The sequence below is a fragment of the Muntiacus reevesi genome, chromosome 9, assembly GCF_963930625.1.
Source record: "Muntiacus reevesi chromosome 9, mMunRee1.1, whole genome shotgun sequence".
In the NCBI taxonomy this organism is placed as follows: Eukaryota; Metazoa; Chordata; class Mammalia; order Artiodactyla; family Cervidae; genus Muntiacus; species Muntiacus reevesi.
Genome location: NC_089257.1, coordinates 11,010,650 through 11,034,888, shown reverse-complemented (window position 1 = coordinate 11,034,888; position 24,239 = coordinate 11,010,650). Strand labels below are relative to the sequence as shown.

The 24,239-nt window shown below is 38.8% G+C and overlaps 1 protein-coding gene and 2 pseudogenes across 1 annotated transcript; all 3 read left to right on the top strand.

The window, feature by feature from the left end:
- The first annotated feature begins 463 nt into the window (after positions 1–463).
- Positions 464–5,064, top strand: LOC136175587 (olfactory receptor 5F1-like; annotated as a pseudogene).
- Positions 5,065–8,404: 3,340 nt separating this feature from the next.
- LOC136175586 (olfactory receptor 5F1-like) lies at positions 8,405–9,370 on the top strand. The gene has a single exon (XM_065945847.1). It carries the CDS (start codon positions 8,405–8,407, stop codon positions 9,368–9,370), a length of 966 nt encoding a protein of 321 aa, XP_065801919.1.
- Positions 9,371–10,448: 1,078 nt separating this feature from the next.
- Positions 10,449–23,267, top strand: LOC136175585 (olfactory receptor 10AG1-like; annotated as a pseudogene).
- Positions 23,268–24,239: the final 972 nt, after the last annotated feature.

Here is a 24,239-nt window from a genome sequence, read left to right as displayed (position 1 = left end):
GATGAGATAACTGCCATCCCCACTGGGAATGAGGCGGTCCCAACAACAGAACCAGGCTGGGACTACAACACAGCTAAAGGAAGATGGGATCAGTCATTTTGTCAGATGTATTCTTGAAGGACTCAGGCAGGTGTGTGCTAAGCCTTTAAACTACAGCAAACTGGCAGACATAGAACAGGAGGAGAGGGAAGCTCCTGGTAAATTCCTAGAAAGACTGAGAGAAGCCCTTCGCAGCTTCACTGAGATTGATCCTGAAAGTGAGGAGGGAAAGGTGATCTTAAAGGATATATTTCTCACTCAGTCGGCTCCAGATATCCACCGTAAGCTATTAAAACAGGCGTGTGAACCAAATCAGTCCTTATATAATCTGTTACAACTGGCTCAGGCAGTCTGTTATGGAAGGGAATAAGAGGAAAAGAAAGAAAGGCAGAAAAGGACAAAGGAAAAGGCAGAAGCCCTCGCAATGGCTGTGAAAACTGTTCTTAAACAGCCTGAGAGAAACGCCCAGAGGGACCCAGGTGAAAAGGGATGGGCTTGCTATTGCTGTGGAAAGGAGGGGCATCTCAAGCGAGATTGCCCTCAGGCATCTAAGCCGCCCCCGGCTCCATGTCCGGTCTGCAAGGGACCACACTGGAGGAGAGACTGCCCCCAGAGGCGTAGGTCTCAGGGGTCTGACTCTCAAGGCAATCAGGACTGAAGGTGCCCGGGGGTCCCCACACAAGCTCCCGTCCTAATTACACCTGAGGAACCCCGGGTATTGATAACGGTGGGAGGCCAATCTGTCAATTTCCTTTTAGATACTGGGGCAACTTACTCTGTGCTTACTGAAGCCCCTGGCCCACTTTCTTCCCGATCCGCTTCCGTAATGGGACTGTCTGGACAAGCCAAAAGGTATTATTTCAGTTATTCTCTACCTTGCACCTGGGATTCTGTGCTATTTTCACACGAGTTTCCTATTGTGCCAGAATCCCCGTCACCCCTTTTGGGGAGGGGTATACTGAGCCAGGTTCATGCCTCTGTTTTCATGAATATAGAGCCCTCCCTTTCTCTCCCTTTAGTTGAACAAAACGTGAATCCTAGAGTATGGGCTGATGGAAGATCTGTGAGTTGAGCACAAAATGCTATTCCTGTAGTTGTCAAGCTCAAAGACCCGCTCTTATTTCCACATAAGAAGCAGTATCCCCTGAAACCTGAGGTTAAGGAAGGGTTAAAACCCATCATTGACAATTTAAAGGAGCAGGGACTGTTAGTTCCCCGTAACAGTCCATGCAACACTCCTATTCTGGGTATAAAGAAACCAAATGATAGATGGAGACTAGTTCAAGATTTACGAATAATAAATGAGGCTGTGGTTCCTTTACACCCCATGGTGCCTAATCCTTATACTCTGTTGTCTGAAATTCCTGAATGAGCCAAATATTCCTCAGTAATTGATTTGAAAGATGCCTTCTATTCAGTGCCTTTGGCGGAGGAAAGTCATTTTCTATTTGCCTTTAATTAATTAATTAATTAATTAATTAATCTTAAGCCACGTAGTCAGCTTCTCAGTTAACCTGGACAGTTTTGCCCCAGGGATTTCGTGACAGTCCTCACTTATTTGGGCAAAGTTTGTCACAGGATCTACAAAACTTTAATAGCTCTGAAGCAGTGGTGTTACAATATGTGGATGATATTTTGCTCTGTGCTGAGACAGCGGAAGCTTGTTCAGGAGCCTCAGAAGATTTCTTAAACTTTCTGGCAGGCTGCGGTTACAAGGCATCAAGAGAAAAGGCTCAGCTTTGTCAACAATCTGTTAGCCATCTGGGCCTAATCATATCAGAAAGGACTAGGGCCTTAGGCCCTGAGAGAATTAAACCTATAATAAATCATCCCCTACCTATGACTTTAAGACAATTGAGAGGATTTTTGAGAATCACAGGCTACTGTCACATTTGGATTCCAGGGAACTTGCCCAGCCTTCATGTAAACTTATAGCTGAAACTCAGCAGGCCCGAACCAACAAACTGGTTTGGTCTCTAGATACTCAAAAGGCTTTTAAGTTTCTTCAGACTGCTCTCCTGCAAGCTCCCGCTCTGAGCTTGCTCACAGGGTCAGAATTTAATTTGTTTGTCACTGAAAGAAAAGATGTAGCCTTAGTTTTGACACAACGTCAAGGACCTCACCAGCAACCCACTGCTTATCTAAGCAGAGAATTGGATATAGTTTCATGTGGGTGGCCCCACTGCCTAAGAGTAATTGGGGCAGCGGCTTTATTAGCACCTGAAGCTTTAAAAATAATTAATGGACAAAACCTTACTGTACTGACTTCTCATGATGTGAGTGGAATCTTAAATTCTAAGGTTAATATTTGGATGACAGACAGTAGGCTTCTTAAATATCAGTCATTTTTGTTAGACCAGTAACTAAGCTCAAAATTTGTGGAAATTTAAATCCTGCCACTTTCCTTCCTGAGAAGAAAAATGATACACCTGATCACGATTGTTCCCAATTCCTAACTTTAACCTCTGCAGCTCGGGAAGATCTAATGGATACCCCATTAGACAATCCTGACGTGGAAATATTTACAGATGGCAGTTCTTTTGTTTGGAATGGAAAGCGTAAAGCAGGTTATGCCGCGCTGACTGCTGAACAGGTTTTAGAAGCAAAATCTCCCCCAGGAAACCAGCGCCCAGTTAGCGGAGCTTGTGGCTCTGACCCGAGCTCTAGAGTTAAGCAAAGGGCAGCGAGTAAATATCTACACTGATCCTAAGTATGCTTATTTGACTTTACATGCTCATGCTGCAGTATGGAAAGAAAGACAGTATAAAACAGCAACAGGAGGACCTATTAAGCATTTCAGAGAGACTGAGAGACTTTTAACTGCATATATATTGTCCTAAAGAAGTAACTGTTATGCATTGCAAAGGACACAAAAGGGAGGGAGTAAAGTAGCAGAAGGTAATCAACTGGCTGACTGTCAAGCCAGAAAAGTGGCACTTTACGAAACCCCCTCACTGCAGACGCCTTTGATCTGGACAGGTCCTGTGGAACAGGAAAAAACTCAATAAACTGAGGAAGAGTTAGAAAGATTTGAGAAAAGAGGAGCAAAGATTACTGATAAAGGATGGTTACAGTCTGAGGATGGACGATTAATAATTCCTGAAAGTGCTCAATGGAAAATTCTTAAGGGTTTACACCAGAGTTTTCATTTAGGTGCAGAGTCCTTACCAGATGGCTTCTCGTTTGTTTGAAGGTAAAAATGTAATGAAAACTTTAAAGAAGATTATTTAAAGGTTTGAGGTTTGTCAGAATTAAACTAAATTAAATTATTGTTAAATTAAATAATTTAAATTATTTGAGGCTTATCAGAAAAATAACCAAAAGACTGAAAAGCTAGCAAAATCTGGATTACAATGATGTGGAAATTATCCTGGAGAGGACTGGAAAATTGATTTTACTCATATGCCAAAAGCTAATGGATATTCTTGCTTACAAGTTTGCATGGATACTTTTACTGGATGAATTGAGGGCTTTTCCCTGTTGTACTTTGGCCACTTCAAGCGAAGAGTTGACTCATTGGAAAAGACAGTAATTCTGGGAAGGACTGGGGGCAGGAAGAGAGGGGGATGACAGAGGATGAGATGGTTGGCTGGCACCACCGATTCGATGGACGTGAGTTTGAGTAGACTCCGGGAGTTGGTGATGGACAGGAAGACCTGGCGTGCTGCAATTCATGGGGTCGCAAAGAGTCAGACACGACTGAGTGGTGCTGAAGAAGAATCTTGAGAGTCCTTTAGACTGAAAGAGCTCAAACTAGGCAATTCTAAGGAGATCAAACCAGTCAATTCCAAAGGAAATCAATCCTGAATATTCATTAGGGGGATTGATGCTGAAGCTGCAATACTTTGGCCACCTGATGCAAAAAGTCAATTCAGTGGGAAAAGAAAAAAAAGAACCAACAACAACAACCTGATGCTGGGAAAGATTAAAGGCAAAAGGCAGAGGGTGGGGTGGAGGATGAGATGGTTAGATAGTATCACTGACTCAATAGACATGAATTTAAGCAAACTCCTGGAGATTGTGAAGGACAGGGAAGCCTGGAGTGCTACAGTGCAGATGGGGTCGCAAAGAGTCAGACACAACTTAGCGACGGAAAGCACACACACTAATTTATTTATAATCAATGGCCAGAGAAAAATTATCTTTCACTGACTGATTTCATCTTTTCAGGATTGGCAGATACACTGGAGCAGCAGGTTATCCGCTTTTTGCTCTTTTCTGTGATTTACACACTTACAGTTGGGAATGTTAGGATGATCCTCTTAATCAGGACTGATTACTGACTTCACACACCCATGTACTTTTTCCTGGCTAAGCTGTCCCTTTGTGGGTATTTTTTATTCATCCATCATGACTACAAAGATGCTGGTAGATTTATGATCAGAGAAGAAGACCATCTCCTTTGCTGGCTGCTTTCTGCAGATGTACTTATTTTCGGCCTTGGCCACAAGTGAATGCATCCTTTTTGGGTTAATGGCCTATGACCACTATGTGGCCACATGCAACCCTCTCCTTTACTCCTTGACCATGTCCAGGAGAGCCTGCCTGAAAATGGCCGCAGGGGCTTTCACTGTAGGACTGCTGACTTCCATGTTTCAAATTAGTTGAAGAAGTAGCTTTGCATTCTGCCGTTCTAATGTTATCCATCACTTCTGTGACTTTCCTTCAATTATTACGCTTTCAAGTTCAGACACATATCTGTATGAAATCATCTCATGTATAGGAGCTGTTGTGAATACAGTCAGAAGTTCACTGGTGATCCTCACTTCCTATTCCTATATTCTCTTCTCCACCTTTTGTATGCATTTAGGGAAGGAAAAGTGCAAAGAATTCTTCACATGTGCCCCTCACCTGACTGATATCATTCTGATTTATTCCACCTCCATCTACACTTATCTGAGACCTACTTCCAGCTACTCCCTGAGTCAGGATTAATTGGCTTCTGTGTTTTACATGGTGGTGATCCCCATGTTGAATCCTCTGATCTACAGCCTCAGAAATAAGGATGAAAAAAAGCGTTTATGAAATATAATTACTAGGAAAAGGGTTCCTTTGTTTTGTGAGTGGTTCATTTTCAGGACTAAATGGACTATGTCTTGAAATTTGAAATACTGGTCAAACTTATTTTCATTAGAGCATTGTCTATGTAATCATGTTCTGTTAATACTCAGTTCAGTTCAGTTGCTCAGTCGTGTCCGACTCTTTGTGACCCTATGGACTGCAGCATGCCAGGCTTCCCTGTTCAACACCAACTCCCAGAGTAAACTCAAACTCATGTCCATTGAGTTAGTGATGGCATCCAACCGTCTCATCCTCTGTCATTACCTTCTCCTTCCACATTCAACCTTTCCCAGCATCAGGGTCTTTTCAAATGAGTAAGTTCTTCACATCAGGAGGCCAAAGGATTGGAGTTTCTGCTTCAGCATCATTCCTCCCAATGGATATTCAGGACTGATTTCCTTTAGGATGGACTGGTTGGATCTTCTTGCAGTCCAAGGAACTTTCAAAACTTTTCTCTAACACCACAGTTCAAAAGCATCAATTCTTTAACATCCAGCTTCCTTATAGTTCAACTCTCACATCCATGTATGACTACTGGAAAAACCATAGCTTTGACTAGACGGTCCTTTGTTGGAAATGTAACGTCTCTGCTTTTTAATAGGCTGTCTAGGTTGCTCATAACTTTTCTTCCAAGGAGTAAGCATCTTTTAATTTTATGGCTACAGTCAGCATCTGCAGTGATTTTGGAGCCCCCCCAAATAGTTTGTTACTGTTTCCCCATTTATTTGCCACGGAGTGATGGGAACAGATGCCAAGATCTTAGATTTCTGAATGTTGAGTTTTAAGCCAACTTTTTCACTCTCCTCTTCCACTTTCATCAAGAGGCTCTTTAGTTCTTCACTTTCTGCCATAAGGGTGGTGTCATCTGCATATCTGAGACTGTTGATATTTCTCCCTGCAATCTTGATTCCAGCTTGTGCTTCATCCAGTCCAGCATTTCTCATTATATACTCTGCATATAAGTTAATATTATACAGCATTTATTTGAAAAATATAATTTATCCCCATTAGGTAAGAGCATAGAACTTTCTTCTAATCATTGTATATTTCACTAGATCCCTAAAATAGAGATTATAAACAAATTTAGATTAGGGAAATAAAGGACTAAGTATATAGAGACAAAAGCAACAAGGTCACATGAAATGAACTATTTAATGAATTTTCCCTTTTTTGATGTTTTCACCATTTATGATTTGTAAGCGATATATATTACTGGTGGCAAAATATTTTAAATTCATAATATATTTCCATTTTATTTTGCTGAATCATTTCCTGGGAATAAGCTTAAATAAAATTCAAGAATGTTATTTAAATGTAATAGTAAACTTTTCAGCTTTTATTTCCTTTGTTTCCACAAATGCATACATATTCACTAATATATGAACTGTGTGCAGTGTTCTATATAGAAAAGAGCTGTTTAGTTAAAAAGCACAGTTAGACCAGTTTTTTTCTATTCTTTTCTTTTTTTCTCCAACATATCCTATTCTTCTATGAGTCTCTTCTCCAGAGTGATACACATACACAAAGCACATGAACACACACTCAGTTTTGTTTAATTAGGGCATAGTTCCAAAACAGGTATATCAGTGTTTAATGGGTGAAACTGACATATTCTGTATAATAGACTCATGGATTTCCTGCTTATGGTAATCTTCTGTCGACTACCAACAAAATCCTTTAAAGTTAATCTGAATGTGAAAAGCAAGTCTTAATATGAAAGTGGAATGGGAGTGACTTAATAGAACTCAGGAGTAAATTGAGAGTGGGTCAGCTCTTGTTAAGATGGTAACTTTATTATATAGTTTTTGGAGAGAAATTCTTGAGCTTGCTGCTGAAGCGGCACCTGATAGAAGCTGTGATGTTCAAGTCAACTGGGATGCGGTGAAGCTGACCTCATGACCTGTCATAAAGCTGTCATCCAGCTCAGACATCTAGGTCCATTTGCGGCCCACATAATTCATACTGGTCGGAAGAATATTCATGAGTTTAGTAGCCAGCATCTTCTCCGATTTATTTCACTCAAACAGTGTTGGATTTCAGGTTAAACTTACCCAGAAATGTGGTGAGTTACATACACACTTTTACACACAGACACACACTCACACATATGCATACAGGGGGAGAATCATAATTTTGGAGTGGGTTATGTACCCTTTTGGAATAAGCTAAAATTATCAAAAAATAGGCAAGTAAATAGCCAATTAAAAAAATTGTTTATCCTTGGAAAGCAACTTTAAAGTAACACAGAGATATATAATCAAGTTATGATGAAAATCCGTACAGTGTATGATTCCATTTACCTGTATGTGATCATATTTTAATTACTTTTGAGAATGGAGTTTCTGCCATTAGAGTATTGACTCATAATTAAAAGCTATAGTCTAGTCCCCATTGTCTCCCAACCCTCTTTCAGGAAAAAAAAAATCCAGCTTGTGTATATATTCAAGACGTGTCTCAAATTTTTACACAGAAAGAATCCATACTGTCTCTGATTTCATTTCACTTCAAACATGAAAATTGTCTCTCTATAATTTTTATGCCTCAACTGAGTTATTAGAGAAGATTCTGATAAGAAAGAAAATAGCAGACCAGATGAATTAGCACTGGGAAGGATGTTATTGGGTACATGCTGCTGTCTCTGTTGCTCCCTGCTGAGGACAGGTGCAGGCACTGCTAGTATGGGCACTGAAGTGGTCACGTGTTTTGTAAATGAGAACAGTTGTGCGGTTAACTTTTAAAATGCTACATAATCATTCTCAAGAATATAATAGGTGTCAAAATACTGGTTATTTGAAACAGGCTATGCTTGCTGCTTGGAGAACATAAAACTGATGTACGGATGGCAAGTCATACATTTTGAAGATGAGGGAATATAGAGTCGTCTTTGTGAGAAAAAAATGCATTTGAGTTAAATAAAAACCTCCTCAGAGAATGGGAAAGACTTCAGCAAGGTTAGTTCTGAAACTTATATTTTGGATATGGGCAATAGGAGAAAGAATGGAACATGAATGCTGCATTTGCACAAAACTGAAGAGAAACATGTGAACTTAGACCAAGGATTTGTGGATGCCTCAACCTACATTTAATACAGAGAATCGCTTAATAAACTTCAGCATTTATTCATTTTTTCACGAATTTCTACATTATTTCAGTTGCTCTATTTACTATACACTTTTATCCAAAGCCTTTCCCCAACCCTCGCATGTGACACTAACTTCATTAACATTCCTATTACTTCATGTAAACATTGAACAGTGAAATGTTTCCATCTAATGCAAGTTGAAGCATGACATATCTGCAATAAATGGACAGAAAAAATTATACTTCACTGACAGAGTTCATTCTGTTGGGATTAACAGACACATTGGAGCTACAGGTTATCCTCTTTTGCCTTTTCTCTATGATTTATACACTTACATTTGTGGAGAATGTTGGGATGATCTTCTTAATCAGAATGGATTTCCGACTTCACACACCCATGTATTTCTTCCTGGCTAACCTGTCCTTTGTGGATGTTTGTTATTCATCCACCATCACTCCAAAGATGCTGGTAGATCTATTATCAGAGAAGAAGTCCATCTCCTTTGCTGGCTGCTTTTTGCAGATGTATTTCTTTATAGCCTTGGCCACAACCGAATGCATCCTTTTTGGGTTAATGGCCTGTGACCGCTATGTGGCCATATGCAACCCTCTCCTTTACTCCTTGATCATGTCCAGGACGGTCTGCCTGAAAATGGCCACAGGGGCTTTTGCAGCGGGCCTGGTGAATTCCATGGTAAACACCAGCTATGTAAGCAGCTTGCCATTCTGCAGTTCCAATGTCATCCATCACTTCTTCTGTGACAGCCCCCCGCTTTTTAAGCTCCCCTGTTCTGACACACACCTGCAAGAAAGCATCTTTTCCACATTCGCTGGTGTGAATATGTTTGGGGCTCTGCTGGTGATTCTCACCTCCTACTCCTACATTCTCTTCTCCATCTTCCGTGTGCATGCAGGGGCGGGGAGGCGCAAAGCGTTCTCCACGTGTGCGTCTCACCTGACAGCCGTCATCCTCTTCTATTCCACCTCCATCTACACTTATCTGAGACCTACTTCCAGCTACTCTCTGAATCAGGACAAGGTGGCTTCTGTGTTCTACACAGTGGTGATCCCCATGTTGAATCCTCTGATCTACAGCCTCCGGAATAAGGAAGTGAAGAAGGCTTTATGGAATGTGATTACTAGGAAAAGGGTTCCTCTATTTCTAGGATTGTTGCCTTTATTTTCTTGACTAAACAGAGCATGTTTTGATGTTTTAAAGTGTGGATCAAGTTTACTGTTTTTCATTAGAATATTTTCTAATTAATAGTGTTTTACTATTACTCATGTACTTGTATCCAATTGGGTATAAACTAACTCATATAAAATGTGTATCAGACTGTTACGAAATTATAAACTTTCACCTGATTATTTTATATTTCCATTGCATTATCAAAATCTGTGCTTATTCATAAAGTAATCATGGTTAGAGAAGTGAAGTTATTAAGTATTTAAAGACAAAAATGACCGTATCACATGAAACTAGCCAAGTAAATAACTTAGAATTTTCAGATTATTTTTTCCAGTGCATACGTTTTCACCATTTATGCTTTGTGATAGATTCTTATATAGGATATATGACATATTTTTAGTTTTGTTTAGATTCCCATTTTATTTCATGGAATAATTTCCTGGGGATATGCTTAAATCAAAATTCAGGAATATCATTTTAATAGTAAACACATCAACTTTTATTTCTGTTATTTCTACAAACATATTCATTATAAAGAAGTTATGAATTTATATAAAAGAATGCAATTTAGAAAATTATTCTCTGATTAGAGTGCACCACTTACAATAGTTTTTCTTCTATTGCCCTCTTTCCTTCTCAAAAATTTCCTATTCTTTTCTCACTTTCTGTCTTCCACGTGATTTATACACTCAAAGCTACCTCACACACATTTAGCTAGGTACTCCAGAATTTAATTAGTTCTACTGATAGATGTTGACATTGAATGGATGTAACATACATATTATGGAAATCAATCAATTATCAATAAGTAATCAAAATTAATCATAATACTAAAGCTAAGCAATAATATGAAGGTGGAATGGGAATTGGCTTATTAGAACTCTGGAGTAAAGTTAGTGGGGTTCAGGGTTTGCTAAAAAGATCAACTCACATATAATTTTTGAAGGAAATTCTCCATGGCCTTCCTTTGCTCTTTCTGCCAAAGTTGTGTCTGATAGAGGCTGCGATGCTCAAGTCATCTGGGGTGTGGCAGAACAGATCATGATCTGTCACAAAAGGTCATTCAGGTCAAGCGCCCATGGCCCTCTGTGGTCTGAAGAACATCCACGGGGTAATTCGTCTTGTCTCTGCACCCCTGGGCTGTGCTCTCGGTCCATATTTTTTCTCTGTTCCTGGAAGCCCTGCAACAAGCTCATCAGGCTGGTCTCAGCAAAGATTCAGTCCTTCACTAACTGACTCACCTGCATTCCGCTGCACCAGCCAGCTGCTCTTTGCTTGGTCTCTTTCTACTTTCTCTGTCGTAGGTATTTCTGGGATCAAGATAGTTCACTGATAAATACTAATATTCTTCTCCTTCCACTAAATGATTTACTTTCTAGTAAAACTTAGGAATAGAAACATTGTGTTCAGGATGAAATAGAGTTATTCTGAGATTTGGGTGTTTTGACATATTGCCTTTAGATCATGTCACTGTTCTCCTACTCAACCTTCTACATTTAATTAATCTTGTCTAATTAAGCTTGCAAATATTTAAAACTTTGGGAGGTTTTTTTTTTTTTTTTTTTTAATTAATGGATATGCTCCTTATATCTGGAGAAGGAAATGGCAACCCACTCCAGTATTCTTGCCTAGAGAATTCCATGGACAGAGGAACCTGCTGGGATGCTGTCCACAGGGTCAGAGTCGGACACGACTGAAGCGACTTAGCATGAATGCATGCATTGGAGAAGGACATGGCAACCCACTCCAGAGTTCTTGCCTGGAGAATCCCAGGGACGGGGGAGCCTGGTGGGCTGCTGTCTATGGGGTCGCACAGAGTCAGACATGACTGAAGTGACTTAGCAGCAGCAGCAGCGGCTCCTTATATACATTTAGACTAATTTTTAACCTGCAAATTTTGTAAAATGTGTTTTTAAAATTATTGTATGTTCTTTCTTATTAGGGCTTCCCTCATAGCTCAGTTGGTAAAGAATCTGCCTGCGATGCAGGAGACCTGGGTTCAGTCCCTGGGTCTGGCAGATCCGCTGGAGAAGGGAAAGGCAACCCACCCCAGTGTTCTTGCCTGGAGAACCCCATGGACAGAGGAGCCTGGGGGGCTACAGTCCGTGGGGTCACAAGAGCCGGACACGACTGAGTGACTAAACCGCCACCACTGCCTTTATGCCTGTGTGAGCCTGTTTGCTCTACTCCACACTACTTCCTCTTTGTCTGATTTTCCAAGACCTTTATCTCATTTGAAAGTTTAATGTTACCACCTTTTCCAAATATAGTTATCAATACATGTTTTGCCCTATTTAACTGTTTATGAATAATTTATTCACTGAAAGTAGTGAAGTTTGAAACCTACACCTTTGGCTTTGTTTTGCTCTACATTAGTGTTTAGGTCAGATAAATCAGGCTTATAATACCTGCGAATGTCACAGTTTGGAAAAGATGGAAAAAGTAAGTAAACAATTTGGAAGGAATGACATAATCCGTATTCAGTAACCACATGGATCCAAATAAATAACTAAAAAGGGGGATATTACTAAGAAACAGAGCCCTGAATTTAGGCAAAAAAAAAGTGCAGAAAGTGTTTGATATTAATATATAATGATGATTTTTTTAAAATTTAATTTGTTAAACAGAAATTTCATAACAGAATTTTCATGGGTCTACTGAAAGCTGAAAATTATACATTTTGTACACAATAATTAGGTAAAAGTTAGTACTGAGATTAAGTGAAGAAATAATCTTATTTCACTTCATACTGCTCAAGTTAAATTAAACACTGTATTAATTCATAATCACATTTCAATGGACAGAGATGAAAAAATACGATGTCAAAAAGGTAAAATGTAAATAGTTAGGTGTGCAGAAAATATTCTAATATGAATTAATTGAATTGATATGAGAATATTCAATCTAGATATTAATGTACACATAACGATAATGAAAATATGTAGTTTTATTGCAAAGATATAGCTTTATTGGACATTATATAACTTTATAGCAACAATCTTAAGGCAAATAATTTTATTAAAACTATGTGGAATATATGATAAATAGAACTGTGGCCAGAACCAGAACCAGAATACAGAAATTTGGTCATTTTTTGCTAATGCGGGATACAACTTATATCTTTGGTGGGAAAATGCTGAGATTCTCTTTAAATGCTGTAATATTAGTCCTAAAATGGAAACATTGCATGTACCCAGACACCACCCTTAAGTCTCAAAATAGTCCCTGGAATATTTTAGTTATAGAATAAATATTATTCTCCTCAGATTTGTTACTAAAAAAAAGGTAGTAATTATTGGCCATGGGATTTCAAAGTTTTGCAAACAAGAGATCAACCTGTGTAGAATAGCCATTTTGACAATATTGATTCTTCCAATCCATGAACACGGTATGTTTCTCCAACTGTTTGTGTCCTCTTTGATTTCTTTCATCAGTGTTTTATAGTTTTCTATGTATAGGTCTTTTGTTTCTTTAGGTAGATAAACTCCTAAGTATTTTATTCTTTTTGTTGCAATGGTGAATGGTATTGTTTCCTTAATTACTCTTTCTGTTTTTTCATATTTAGTGTATAGGAATGCAAGGGATTTCTGTGTGTTAATTTTATATCCTGCAACTTTACTATATTCATTAATTAGCACCAGTAATTTTCTGAAAGAGTCTTTAGGGTTTTCTATATAGAGGATCATGTCATCTGCTAACAGCGAGAGTTTCACTTCTTCTTTTCCTATCTGGATTCCTTTTACTTCTTTTACTGCTCTGATTGCTGTGGCCAAAACTTCCAACACTATGTTGAATAGTAGTGGTGAGAGTGGGCATCCTTGTCTGGCTATTCTACCCAAAGCAATCTATAGATTCAATGCAATCCCTATCAAGCTACCAACGGTATTTTTCACAGAACTAGAGCAAATAATTTCACAATTTATATGGAAATACAAAAAACCTCGAATAGCCAAAGTAATCTTGAGAAAGAAGAATGGAACTGGAGGAATCAACCTACCTGACTTCAGACTCTACTACAAAGCCACAGTCATCAAGACAGTATGGTACTGGCACAAAGACAGAAATATAGATCAATGGAACAGAATAGAAAGCCCAGAGATAAATCCACGAACCTATGGACACCTTATCTTTGACAAAGGAGGCAAGGATATACAATGGAAAAAAGACAATCTCTTTTACAAGTGGTGCTGGGAAAACTGGTCAACCACTTGTAAAAGAATGAAACTAGAACACTTCCTAACACCGTACACAAAAAATAAACTCAAAATGGATTAAAGATCTAAATGTAAGACCAGAAACTATAAAACTCCTAGAGGAGAACATAGGCAAAACACTCTCCGACATAAATCACAGCAAGATCTTCTATGACCCACCTCCCAGAATATTGGAAATAAAAGCAAAAGTAAACAAATGGGACCTAATGAAAATTAAAAGCTTTTGCACAACAAAGGAAACTATAAGTAAGGTGAAAAGACAGCCCTCAGATTTGGAGAAAATAATAACAAAAGAGGAAACAGACAAAGGATTAATCTCAAAAATATACAAGCAACTCCTGAAGCTCAATTCCAGAAAAATAAACGACCCAATAAAAAAATGGGCCAAAGAACTAAACAGACATTTCTCCAAAGAAGACATACAGATGGCTAACAAACACATGAAAAGATGCTCAACATCACTCATTATCAGAGAAATGCAAATCAAAACCACAATGAGGTACCATTACAGGCCAGTCAGGATGGCTGCTATCCAAAAGCCTACAAGCAATAAATGCTGGAGAGGGTGTGAAGAAAAAGGAACCCTCTTACACTGTTGGTGGGAATGCAAACTAGTACAGCCACTATGGAAAACAGTGTGGAGATTTCTTAAAAAACTGGAAATAGAACTGCCATATGACCCACCAATACCACTTCTGGGCATACACACCGAGGAAACCAGATCTGAAAGAGACACGTGCACCCCAATGTTCATCGCAGCACTGTTTATAATAGCCAGGACATGGAAGCAACCTAGATGCCCATCAGCAGATGAATGGATAAGGAAGCTGTGGTACATATACACCATGGAATATTACTCAGCCGTTAAAAAGAATTCATTTGAATCAGTTCTAATGAGATGGATGAAACTGGAGCCCATTATACAGAGTGAAGTAAGCCAGAAAGATAAAGACCATTACAGTATACTAGCACATATATATGGAATTTAGAAAGATGGTAATGATAACCCTATATGGAAAACAGAAAAAGAGACACAGAAGTACAGAACAGACTTTTGAACTCTGTGGGAGAATGTGAGGGGGGTGGGATGTTTTGAAAGAACAGCATGTATATTATCTATGGTGAAAAAGACCACCAGCCCAGGTGAGATGCATGAGACAAGTGCTCGGGCCTGGTGCACTGGGAGGACCCTGAGGAGTCGGGTGGAGAGGGAGGTGGGAGGGGGGATCGGGATGGGGAATACGTGTAACTCTATGGCTGATTCATGTCAATGTATGACAAAACCCACTGAAATGTTGTGAAGTGATTGGCCTCCAAGTAATAAAATAATATTAAAATAATAATAATAATAAAAAAAAAACCAGATCAACCTGATGATGATCATAGCAAAAATTCTGAACTAATAAATTGGGTTCAAAACATTCAATCTCCTGAAATTGTCTCATCACTTAAACCTTGCAGTGTGAAAAATAAAATTTTTAAATATAATTTATTAACTGTGGTTGTGTTGTGTGTGTCAATCATTAACTCACTGGTAAAGGAAAACAGGAGAGATTAAAATACATAGATCTGTTACACATATGCATGATTCTACTTCATGTCCCTGATATCAGAGCTCAAGTTATGTCCATTCAGTATGGAGGGGGAAATGGAATAAAATTCCCAAGTGTAAAAAATTACAACTACAGAGGCAAAGACAGAAAGATTTTCTCTAGGTTCTTATTCAAACAGTTGCAGGAAATGGCCTAGTTCAGCTGTTTGGTGTAACAGGCACTGTGGAACCAGTGACTTGGAGCCAGGTGAGTGCAGTTATGTGGTATATTATGACCATGTGGAAGGAGGGGGCAAGGGTGAAGGATGTTCTTGGATCATTTATGCAGAGGGAGAGGAGAACAAAAACAATGCCTCTGCACTAATTGGTTGAACTATGACAAAGATAGGAAACTCCTATAATTCTAGGACCTGAGGGCTCTAAAGAAGGGATTCTAAGACAACATCCCAGGTTTAGGGGAAGCTCCCTGTGACGCTGCTGTTCAGTCGCTCACTCGTGTCCAAGTCTTTGTGACCCCATGGCCTGCAGCACACCTCGCCTCCCTGTCCTTCACTATCTCCCGGGGTTTCCTCAGACTCGTGTCTTCTCCAGTGTACAGCTCCACTCTTAACAATCATTCAGGGTCAGGTGGCTCTGATACTGGTCAGTTCCATAGCTTCTGGGATCATTCTGAATGTGTTCTTTCCTATTTCATTGCCAAGCACTGAGTCAAGCAAGTGGAACGAGAAACTGGAAAAGCATTTGGGTTTCTGTGGAAAAAGATAAATGAAGGAGAACTGCATTGTTAGTGGTCTTTCAGTCTCTTTCATGGTGTATGATACAATCATGAGAACCAAGAAGAGATAGTGAAGGGAATCAAGGAGAGAAATGACATGATTTTATCTACCTCATAGAAAAAATACTATCTTAGAAAGAGAAGAGATTGATGAAAATTAAGTATGAAAAATAAAGTTGAATAAAGCATATTTCAATATAAAAAGTATACAAAAATATAAATTTTTCAAATTCCCATAAAAATAGAAGGAAATGAGTGAAATTAATTAATCTTTAGAAGAAACAGTAAGCATAATTTGATGACTGACTAATGTAGGTTAAATAGATGAAGAAATATAAATACATCATATTTTCTCTGGTGGTTGATTTTATGTATGATAAAATTGAGAATGAAAACAGAGGAACAAGTTTGGAAAGAAACTGTATGTAGATGCTGTGGCCATTTCTCACAATATACATACCATACCAACCCTAGTTTCCCACATGGGTTATTGCAACCACAACTGTCTGCTTCCAACTTTGGTGCACTAAAGTGTATTGTGTTGCTCTGTCATAACATCTCTCAGACATTTTCCTCACTACTAGCAATGGAAGAGTACACATTATATATGACTTAGTTCAGTTCAGTCACTTAATCATGTCTGACTCCTTGCGATCCTATGGACTGCAGCATGCCAGGCCTCCCTGTCCATCATCAACTCCCAGAGTTTACCCAAACTCATGTCCATTAAGTCGGTGATGCCATCCAACAATCTCATCCTCTCTTGTCCCCTTCTCCTCCTGCCCTCAATCTTTCCCAGCATCAGGGTCTTTTCAAATGAGTCTTCCCATCAGGTGGCCAAAATAATGGAGCTTCAGCTTCAACATCAGTCCTTCCAAAGAACAACCAGAGCTGATCTCCTTTAGAATGGACTGGTGTGATCTCCCTGTAGTCCAAGGGACTCTCAAGAGTCTTCTCCAACACCACAGTTCAAAAGCATCAATTATTCTGAGCTCAGCTTTCTTTATAGTCCAACTCTCACATCCATACATAACCACTGGAAAAACCATAGCCTTGACTAGATAACTTTGTTGACAAAGTAATGTCTCTGCTTTTTAATATGCTGTCTAGGTTGGTCATAACTTTCCTTCCAAGGAGTAAACCTCTTTTAATTTCATGGTTGCAATCACCATCTGCAGTGATTTTCAAGCCCAGAAAAATAAAGTCAGTGACTGTTTCTCCTATTTGCCAATCTATTTGTCATGAAGTGATGGGACCAGATACCATGATCTTAGTTTTCTGAATGTTGAGCTTTAAGCCAACTTTTTCACTCTTTTCTTTCACTTTCATCAAGAGATTTTTTAGTTCTTCTTCACTATCTGCCATAAGGATGGTGTCATCTGCATATCTGAGGTTATTGATATTTCTCCCAGCAATCTTGATTCCGGCTTGTGCTTCATCCAGCCTAGCGTTTCCTATGATGTACTCTGCATATAAGTTAAATAAGCAGGGTGACTATTTACAGCCTTGATGTACTCCTTTTCCAATTTGGAATTAGTCGACTGTTTCATATCCAGTTCTAACTGTTGCCTCCTGACCTGACCAGATTTCTCAAGAGGCAGGTCAGGTGTTCTGGTATTCGCATCTCTATCAGAATTTTCCAGACTTTATTGTGATCCACACAGTCAAAAGTTTGGCATAGTCAATAAAGCAGAAATAGATGTTTTTCTGGAACTCTCTTGCTTTTTTGATGATCCAGCAGATGTTGGCAATTTGATCTCTGGTTCCTCTGCCTTTTCTAAATCCAGCTTGAACATCTGGAAGTTCATGGATCACATATTATTGAAGCCTTACTTGGAGAATTTTGAGAATTACTTTACTGGCGTTTGAAATGTGTGCAATTGTGCGGTAGTTTGAGCGTTCTTTGGCATTACCTTTCTTTGGGATTGGAATGAAAACTGACCTGTTCCAGTCCTGTGGCCACTGCTGAGTTTTCCACATTTGCTGACATGTTGAGTGCAGAACTTTCACAGCATCATCTTTCAGGATTTGAAAGATCTCAACTGGAATGCCATCACCTCCACTAGCTTTGTTTGTAGTGATACTTCCTAAGGCCCACTTGACTTCATATTTCAGGATGTCTGGCTCTAGGTGAGTGATCACAATATTGTGATTATCTGGGCCATGAATATCTTTTTTGTATAGTTCTTCTGTGTATTCTTGCCACCTCTTTTAAATCTCTTCTGCTTCTGTTAGGTCCATAACATTTCTGTCCTATATTGAGCCCATCTTTGCATGAAATGTTCCCTTGGTATCTCTAATTTTCTTGAAGAGATCTCTAGTCTTTCCCATTCTATTGTTTTCCTCTATTTCTTTGCATTGATCTCTGAGGAAGGCTTTCTTATCTCTCCTTCCTGCTGTTTGGAACTCTGCATTCAAATGGGTATATCTTTCCTTTTCTATTTTGCTTTTGGTTTCTCTTCTTTTCACAGCTATTTGTAAGGCTTCCTCTGACAGCCACTTTGCTTTTTTGCATTTCTTTTTCCTGGGGTTGGTCTTGATCCCTGTCTCCTGTACAATGTCACGAGCCTCTGTCCATAGTTCCTCAGATACTCTACCAGATCTAGTCCCTTAAGTCTATTTCTCAGTTTCACTGTATAATCATAAGGGATTTGATTTAGGTCATACCTGCATGGTCTAGTGGTTTTCCCCACTATCTGCAGTTTAAGTCTGAATTTGGCAATAAGGAGTTCATGATCTGAGTCACAGTCACCTCCTGGTCTTGTTTTTGCTGACTGTATATAGCTTCTCAATCTTTGGCTGCAAAGAATAAAATCAATTTGATTTTGGTGTTGACCATCTGGTGATGTCCATGTGTAGAGTCTTCTCTTGTATTGTTGGAAGAGGATGCTTGCTATGACCAGTGCATTCTCTTGACAAAACTGTATTAAGCTTTGCCCTGCTTCTTTCAGTAATTTGCCTGTTACTCCAGGTGTTTCTTGACTTCCTACTTTTGCATTCCAGTCCCTTATAATGAAAATGGTATCTTTTTTGGTATTAGTTCTAGAAGATCTTGTAGGTCTTCATAGAACTGTTCAACTAAAGCTTCTTCAGAATTACTGGTCGGGGCATAGACTTGGATAACTGTGATATTGAATGGCTTGCTTGGAAACGAACAGAGATCTTTCTGTCATTTTTGAGACTGCATCCAAGTACTGCATTTCAGACTCTTTTGCTGACTATGATGGCTACTCCATCTTCTAAGGGATTCTTGCCCACAGTAGTAGATATAATGGTCATCTGAGTTAAATTCACCCATTTAGTCCATTTTATTTTGCTGATTCTTAATATCATCTCCTGTTTGACCACCTCCAATCTGCCTTGATTCATGGACTTAACATTTCAGGTTCCTATGCCATATGGCTCTTTCTAGCATTGAACCTTGCTTCTATCACCAGTCACACCCACAGCTGGGTGTTGTGTTTGCTGTGGCTCTGTCTCTTCATTCTTTCTGGAGTCGTTTCTCCACTAATCTCCAGTAACATATTGAGCACCTACCATTCTGGGGAGTTCATCTTTCAGTGTCCTCTCTTTTTGCCTATTCTTACTGTTCATTGGGTTTTCCAGACAAGAATGCTAAAGTGGTTTGCCATTCCCTTCTCCAGTGGACCACATTTTGTCAGAACTCTCCACCATGGTCTGTCCATCTTGAATGGCCGTACAACACATAGCTCATAGCTTCATTGAGTTAAACAAGGCTATGGTCCATCATTGAGTTACAGTTAATCTAACTGAGATGATTAGGTTTTACTGAATGATTCAATAAATAAAGGCTGAATGCATGAATTATTTTTCATAGTTTAGCAAAGATTCATAGTGCAAAAAAGTAACACTACAATCTCTCATATGTATGTAACTTTCAACTAAAGATAAATTCTATATATGGTGTGAAGAGAGGACCTTAACTCATAACAGACTAGATGATGGGTGAATTCTAGATAGTTTCCAAATTCCATTCTGTGTGGTTAAAGAATCGTATTTTAATACTTTTAAATTTTGGATGCACTGATTGCATAAATAGATACTGCCCAAGTTAAGACTGCGAGTATCTTAAACAGCTTTCCTAGGAAGACAATTACCCTACTCTCCAAAGACGTAGAGTACTTGGAGACACATAAGGGGACGTGGGTAGGTAGCTAGTGCTCCCCAGACCATATTCCATAGAGAGAGAAACTGTTGCAGCACTAATTGACTTGGAGGAGGCTGTGTTTATTTCTTAAGTTGTCTCAGTAAACAGCTTATTGTGGTTAAAAATGGAGTTTGTCATGAAGAGATGTCTCCATGGTAAAAACAGATCATTTCTATTTAAGTGCACTAATTGATTTAAGGTATGAGCTTCAAGGGAAAATAGTAAGGATTGAATTAGTTTCTTGAATAATTCAAATCAGACATGTATATTATATAAGGCAATGTTCATTATAAAAGAGAAAGGCATAGTGACTTCTTCACAACATTAAAAAAAAAAAAAGGTAAGCAGCAAGTATTTTCACCAGCTTATTTTATAGCAGTGTATTCTTTATAATTAAAGAATGAAAAAAAGAATAAAAAACTTCCTTTCAGTCAAATTCATTAATGAGATAAACCTCCTGAACTTGAAATATGCAGGCTGTAACCACAAGAAATCAGACTCTCGTTTTTATGACTGTGAGTGAGATGCTGCATTTCGCACTTGCTTTCTGGTAATTATCCAGACATAGGTATTTTAAATAGATACTACATGACCTTCACATGTCTATAATGCATTTTGCATATTCACAATATCTATGTAGTTTCATAAGTATACATGCATACTCATATATATATCTGGAGGTAGAAACATATGCAAAAGCTGACTTTGCATTTGTCTGTTGTCAGATCTGTGGCTGTTATGATCAAATTTCTTTACCCATTTTTTCTCTTTTTCTTATTTAATTACTGCTAAAGACTTCAGAATTATCTAATTACCTTTCAAGGTCTAACATGTAAAATATAAGTAGAAGCATTTTTCAGAAGATAGGGCCCTCTGTTACCTAGAGCAACTCTTATCCTGAAAATAGGCCACACAACATATTTTTTGTTGTTGTTTTTGTCTGTTTTACTGTTACTCACAAACCCATAATCCTTATGTGAGCCAAAAGAAAGAGTCTAAGATTATTTTTTATTTTTACATTGTGGTATTTTAGGATGCTGGATTTGATGTATTAACAAAAATACAACAAAAAAAAATGGGTAGCTATCATGTGAATTGATTTGAAATCATTGAATTATTTTGTCTGGTTTTGCTGCTGGACAGGGTGCATCTGAGTGACTTTAAACATTTATTTATTTTACTGCACAACATTGTATTGGTTTTGCCATGCATTGACTTGAATCCTCCATGGGTGTACACGTGTTCCCCATCCTGAACCCCCCTCCCACCGCCCTCCCCATCCCATCCCTCTGGGTCATCCCAGTGCACCAGCCCCGAGCACCCTGTATCATTCATCGAACCTGGACTGGCGATTCGTTTCACATGTGATAATTTACATGTTTCAATGCCATTCTCCCATATCATCCTGCCCTCGCCCTCTCCCACAGAGTCCAAAAGACTGTTCAATACATCTGTGTCTCTTTTGCTGTCTTGCAGACAGGGTTATCATTACCATCTTTTTAAATTCCATATATATGCATGAGTATACTGTATTGGTGTTTCACTTTCTGGCTTACTTCACTCCATATAATGGGCTCCAGTTTCATTCACCTTATTAGAACTGATTCAAATTATTTCTTTTTAATGGCTGAGTCATATTGCATGGTGTATATGTACCACTGCTTCCTCATCCATTGGTCTGCTGATGGGCATCTAGGTTGCTTCCATGTCCTGGCTATTATAAACAGTGCTGCGGTGAACATTGGGGTGCGCGTGTCTCTTTCAGATCTGGATTCCTCAGTGTGTATGCCCAGAAGTGGGATTGCTGGGTCATATGGCAGTTCTATTTCCAGTTTTTTAAGGAATCTCCACACTGCTCTCCATAGTGGCTGTACTAGTTTGCATTCCCACCAACAGTGTAAGAGGGTTCCCTTTTCTCCTCACCCTCTCCAGCATTTATTTCTTGTAGCCTTTTGGATAGCAGCCATTCTGACTGGTGTGTGATGGTACCTCATTGTGGTTTTGATTTGCACTTCTCTGATAATGAGTGATGTTGAGCATCTTTTCATGTGTTTGTTACCCATCTGTATGTCTTCTTTGGAGAAATGTCTGTTTAGTTCTTTGGCCCAATTTTTGATTGTGTCTTTTATTCACAGATGGAATCCAGAGGATAAAATCCACCAGAGTGGAAGCAGACTACATTGGTGGAGTTCATCTTGCTTGGCTTCTCTGATCTTTCTGACCTTCAAGGATTTCTTTTTGGGATGCTTTCAATCATGTATAGGATTATTCTGATGGGAAATAGTCTCATTATTATAATAACCAAGATGGATCCTTCCCTCCAGACTCCCGTGTATTTTTTTCCTAGGGAATTTTTCTTCCTTAGAAATATGCTATGTATCAGTCACTGTCCCCAGGTTATTAACAGATCTCAGTAGAGAATCTAGAAATATATCCTTTCTAGCCTGTGCTTCTCAGATGTATTTCCTTCTGGTGTTTGGGGTCACTGAGTGCCTTCTTCTGACTTCCATGACTTGTGACAGGTATGTCGTCATTTGTAACCCACTGCTGCATTCTCTCCTCGTGAACAGTAGGCTGTGTGTCCAGCTGGCTGCTGGCAGTTGGCTCAGTGGAATCACTGCATGCATAGGATTTACTTACCAGATCTCTCTAACCCTCTGTGGCTCTAACCAGTTGAATCACTTCTTCTGTGATGTATATCCAGTGTTTAACCTTGCCTGTGGGGACATTTTTATGATTGAGATATTAGTTTATGTGATTGCTGTTCTAGTTGTCACTATTCCTTTTATGTTGATTCTTGGATTTTACATGAGAATAGTTGAGACCATCTTGAAGCTGCCTTCAGCACTGGGCAAGCCAAGGCATTCTCCACCTGCTCTTCCCATCTCATGGTTGTGGCTTTATTCTTTGGATCAGGACTCATTACATGTTTAAGACCAAAGTCCAGTCATTTGATAGGAAGGGACAAATTTCTCTCTCTTTTTTACACCACTGCCACACCAATGTTTAACCCTATAGAATATTGTCTGAGAAACAAAGATTGTATGGTGGCTTTGAGAAAATTCCTACTAAAATTGGACTGTGATTTAAAAATATTAATTCATAAAATTTGTTTCTTATTCATTATAGTCTCCACTCAATTTCTGTTATTTTCCCATTAGCTGTGACTTCATATTATAGGTAAATGATCTGTTATTTTTATATCACATAAAGTCTGATGTCATTTTAAATAAAAAAAAAATAATCTCAACCTCTATTCAGGGTATTGAAATGTTTGATATAACACATAGCATTCATTAATGGGTCTTGTGAACTGTTGTTGCTTTTTAATTTTGCAGAACATTGCCTATGTTTTGTCTTTCCAATGAGATTATTCAACTTTCTTTCTCTAGTCCCAATGTATAGCCTGAAAACTAATAGGCATCAAATTAGCTTTATCAGATGAAAAGACTAAAAGCATGATGTAGCAGGCCTGGTATTGATAGTTCCACTAAAAGATGAGTGTTTGAGAAAAAATTATATTTGAGGCATCATATTCAAGACACAAAATGTTAACTCATTGGCAGTTGTACCTCTGCTGACTGTAGAGAACAATGGGAAGAAGCAGAGATCATTTGTTGCATTTAATTTGAGAAAGGCTTTCCAAATTTTCCATGTATGCTGGTAGGGCACCTTCAGATACTGGTTTCTGGACTTAGTTTTCATGTCAGAACATACTACCTGCATGAGAAGAATATAGTTTTTAGAAGAAATATTATTCTGATTGATAAAGGGTGGCAAAGAGAGATTTTCCAGCCATGACTGACTCGCTGACTTCCTGGATACAAGATCACTCCTGCAGAGATTTCCTTCAACATAGCATGCAAAGAAAGCCTTCCCAAATTTGAGTCTCTGGTTTTGAACACTTATTCAGGCTCAAAAATCTTATTTTTAACTGGGTGATTTGCTCTGAATATGCCTTTTAACATTCTGTCTATTACTATTTGCTTTGAAACATCCTTATTTTCCTCACTGAGATGGTGACTGAAGCCATGAAATTAAAAGATGCTTGCTCCTTGGAAAGAAAGCTATGGCAAACCTAGACAAAGTATTAAAAAGCAAAGACATCACTCTGCTGATAAAGGTCCATATAGTCAAAGTTATGGTTTTTCCAGTAATCA

Bases quoted from the DNA above. Each gene is read 5' to 3' on its own strand.
- LOC136175586 (XM_065945847.1), top strand. From the start codon at position 8,405: ATGGACAGAAAAAATTATACTTCACTGACAGAGTTCATTCTGTTGGGA.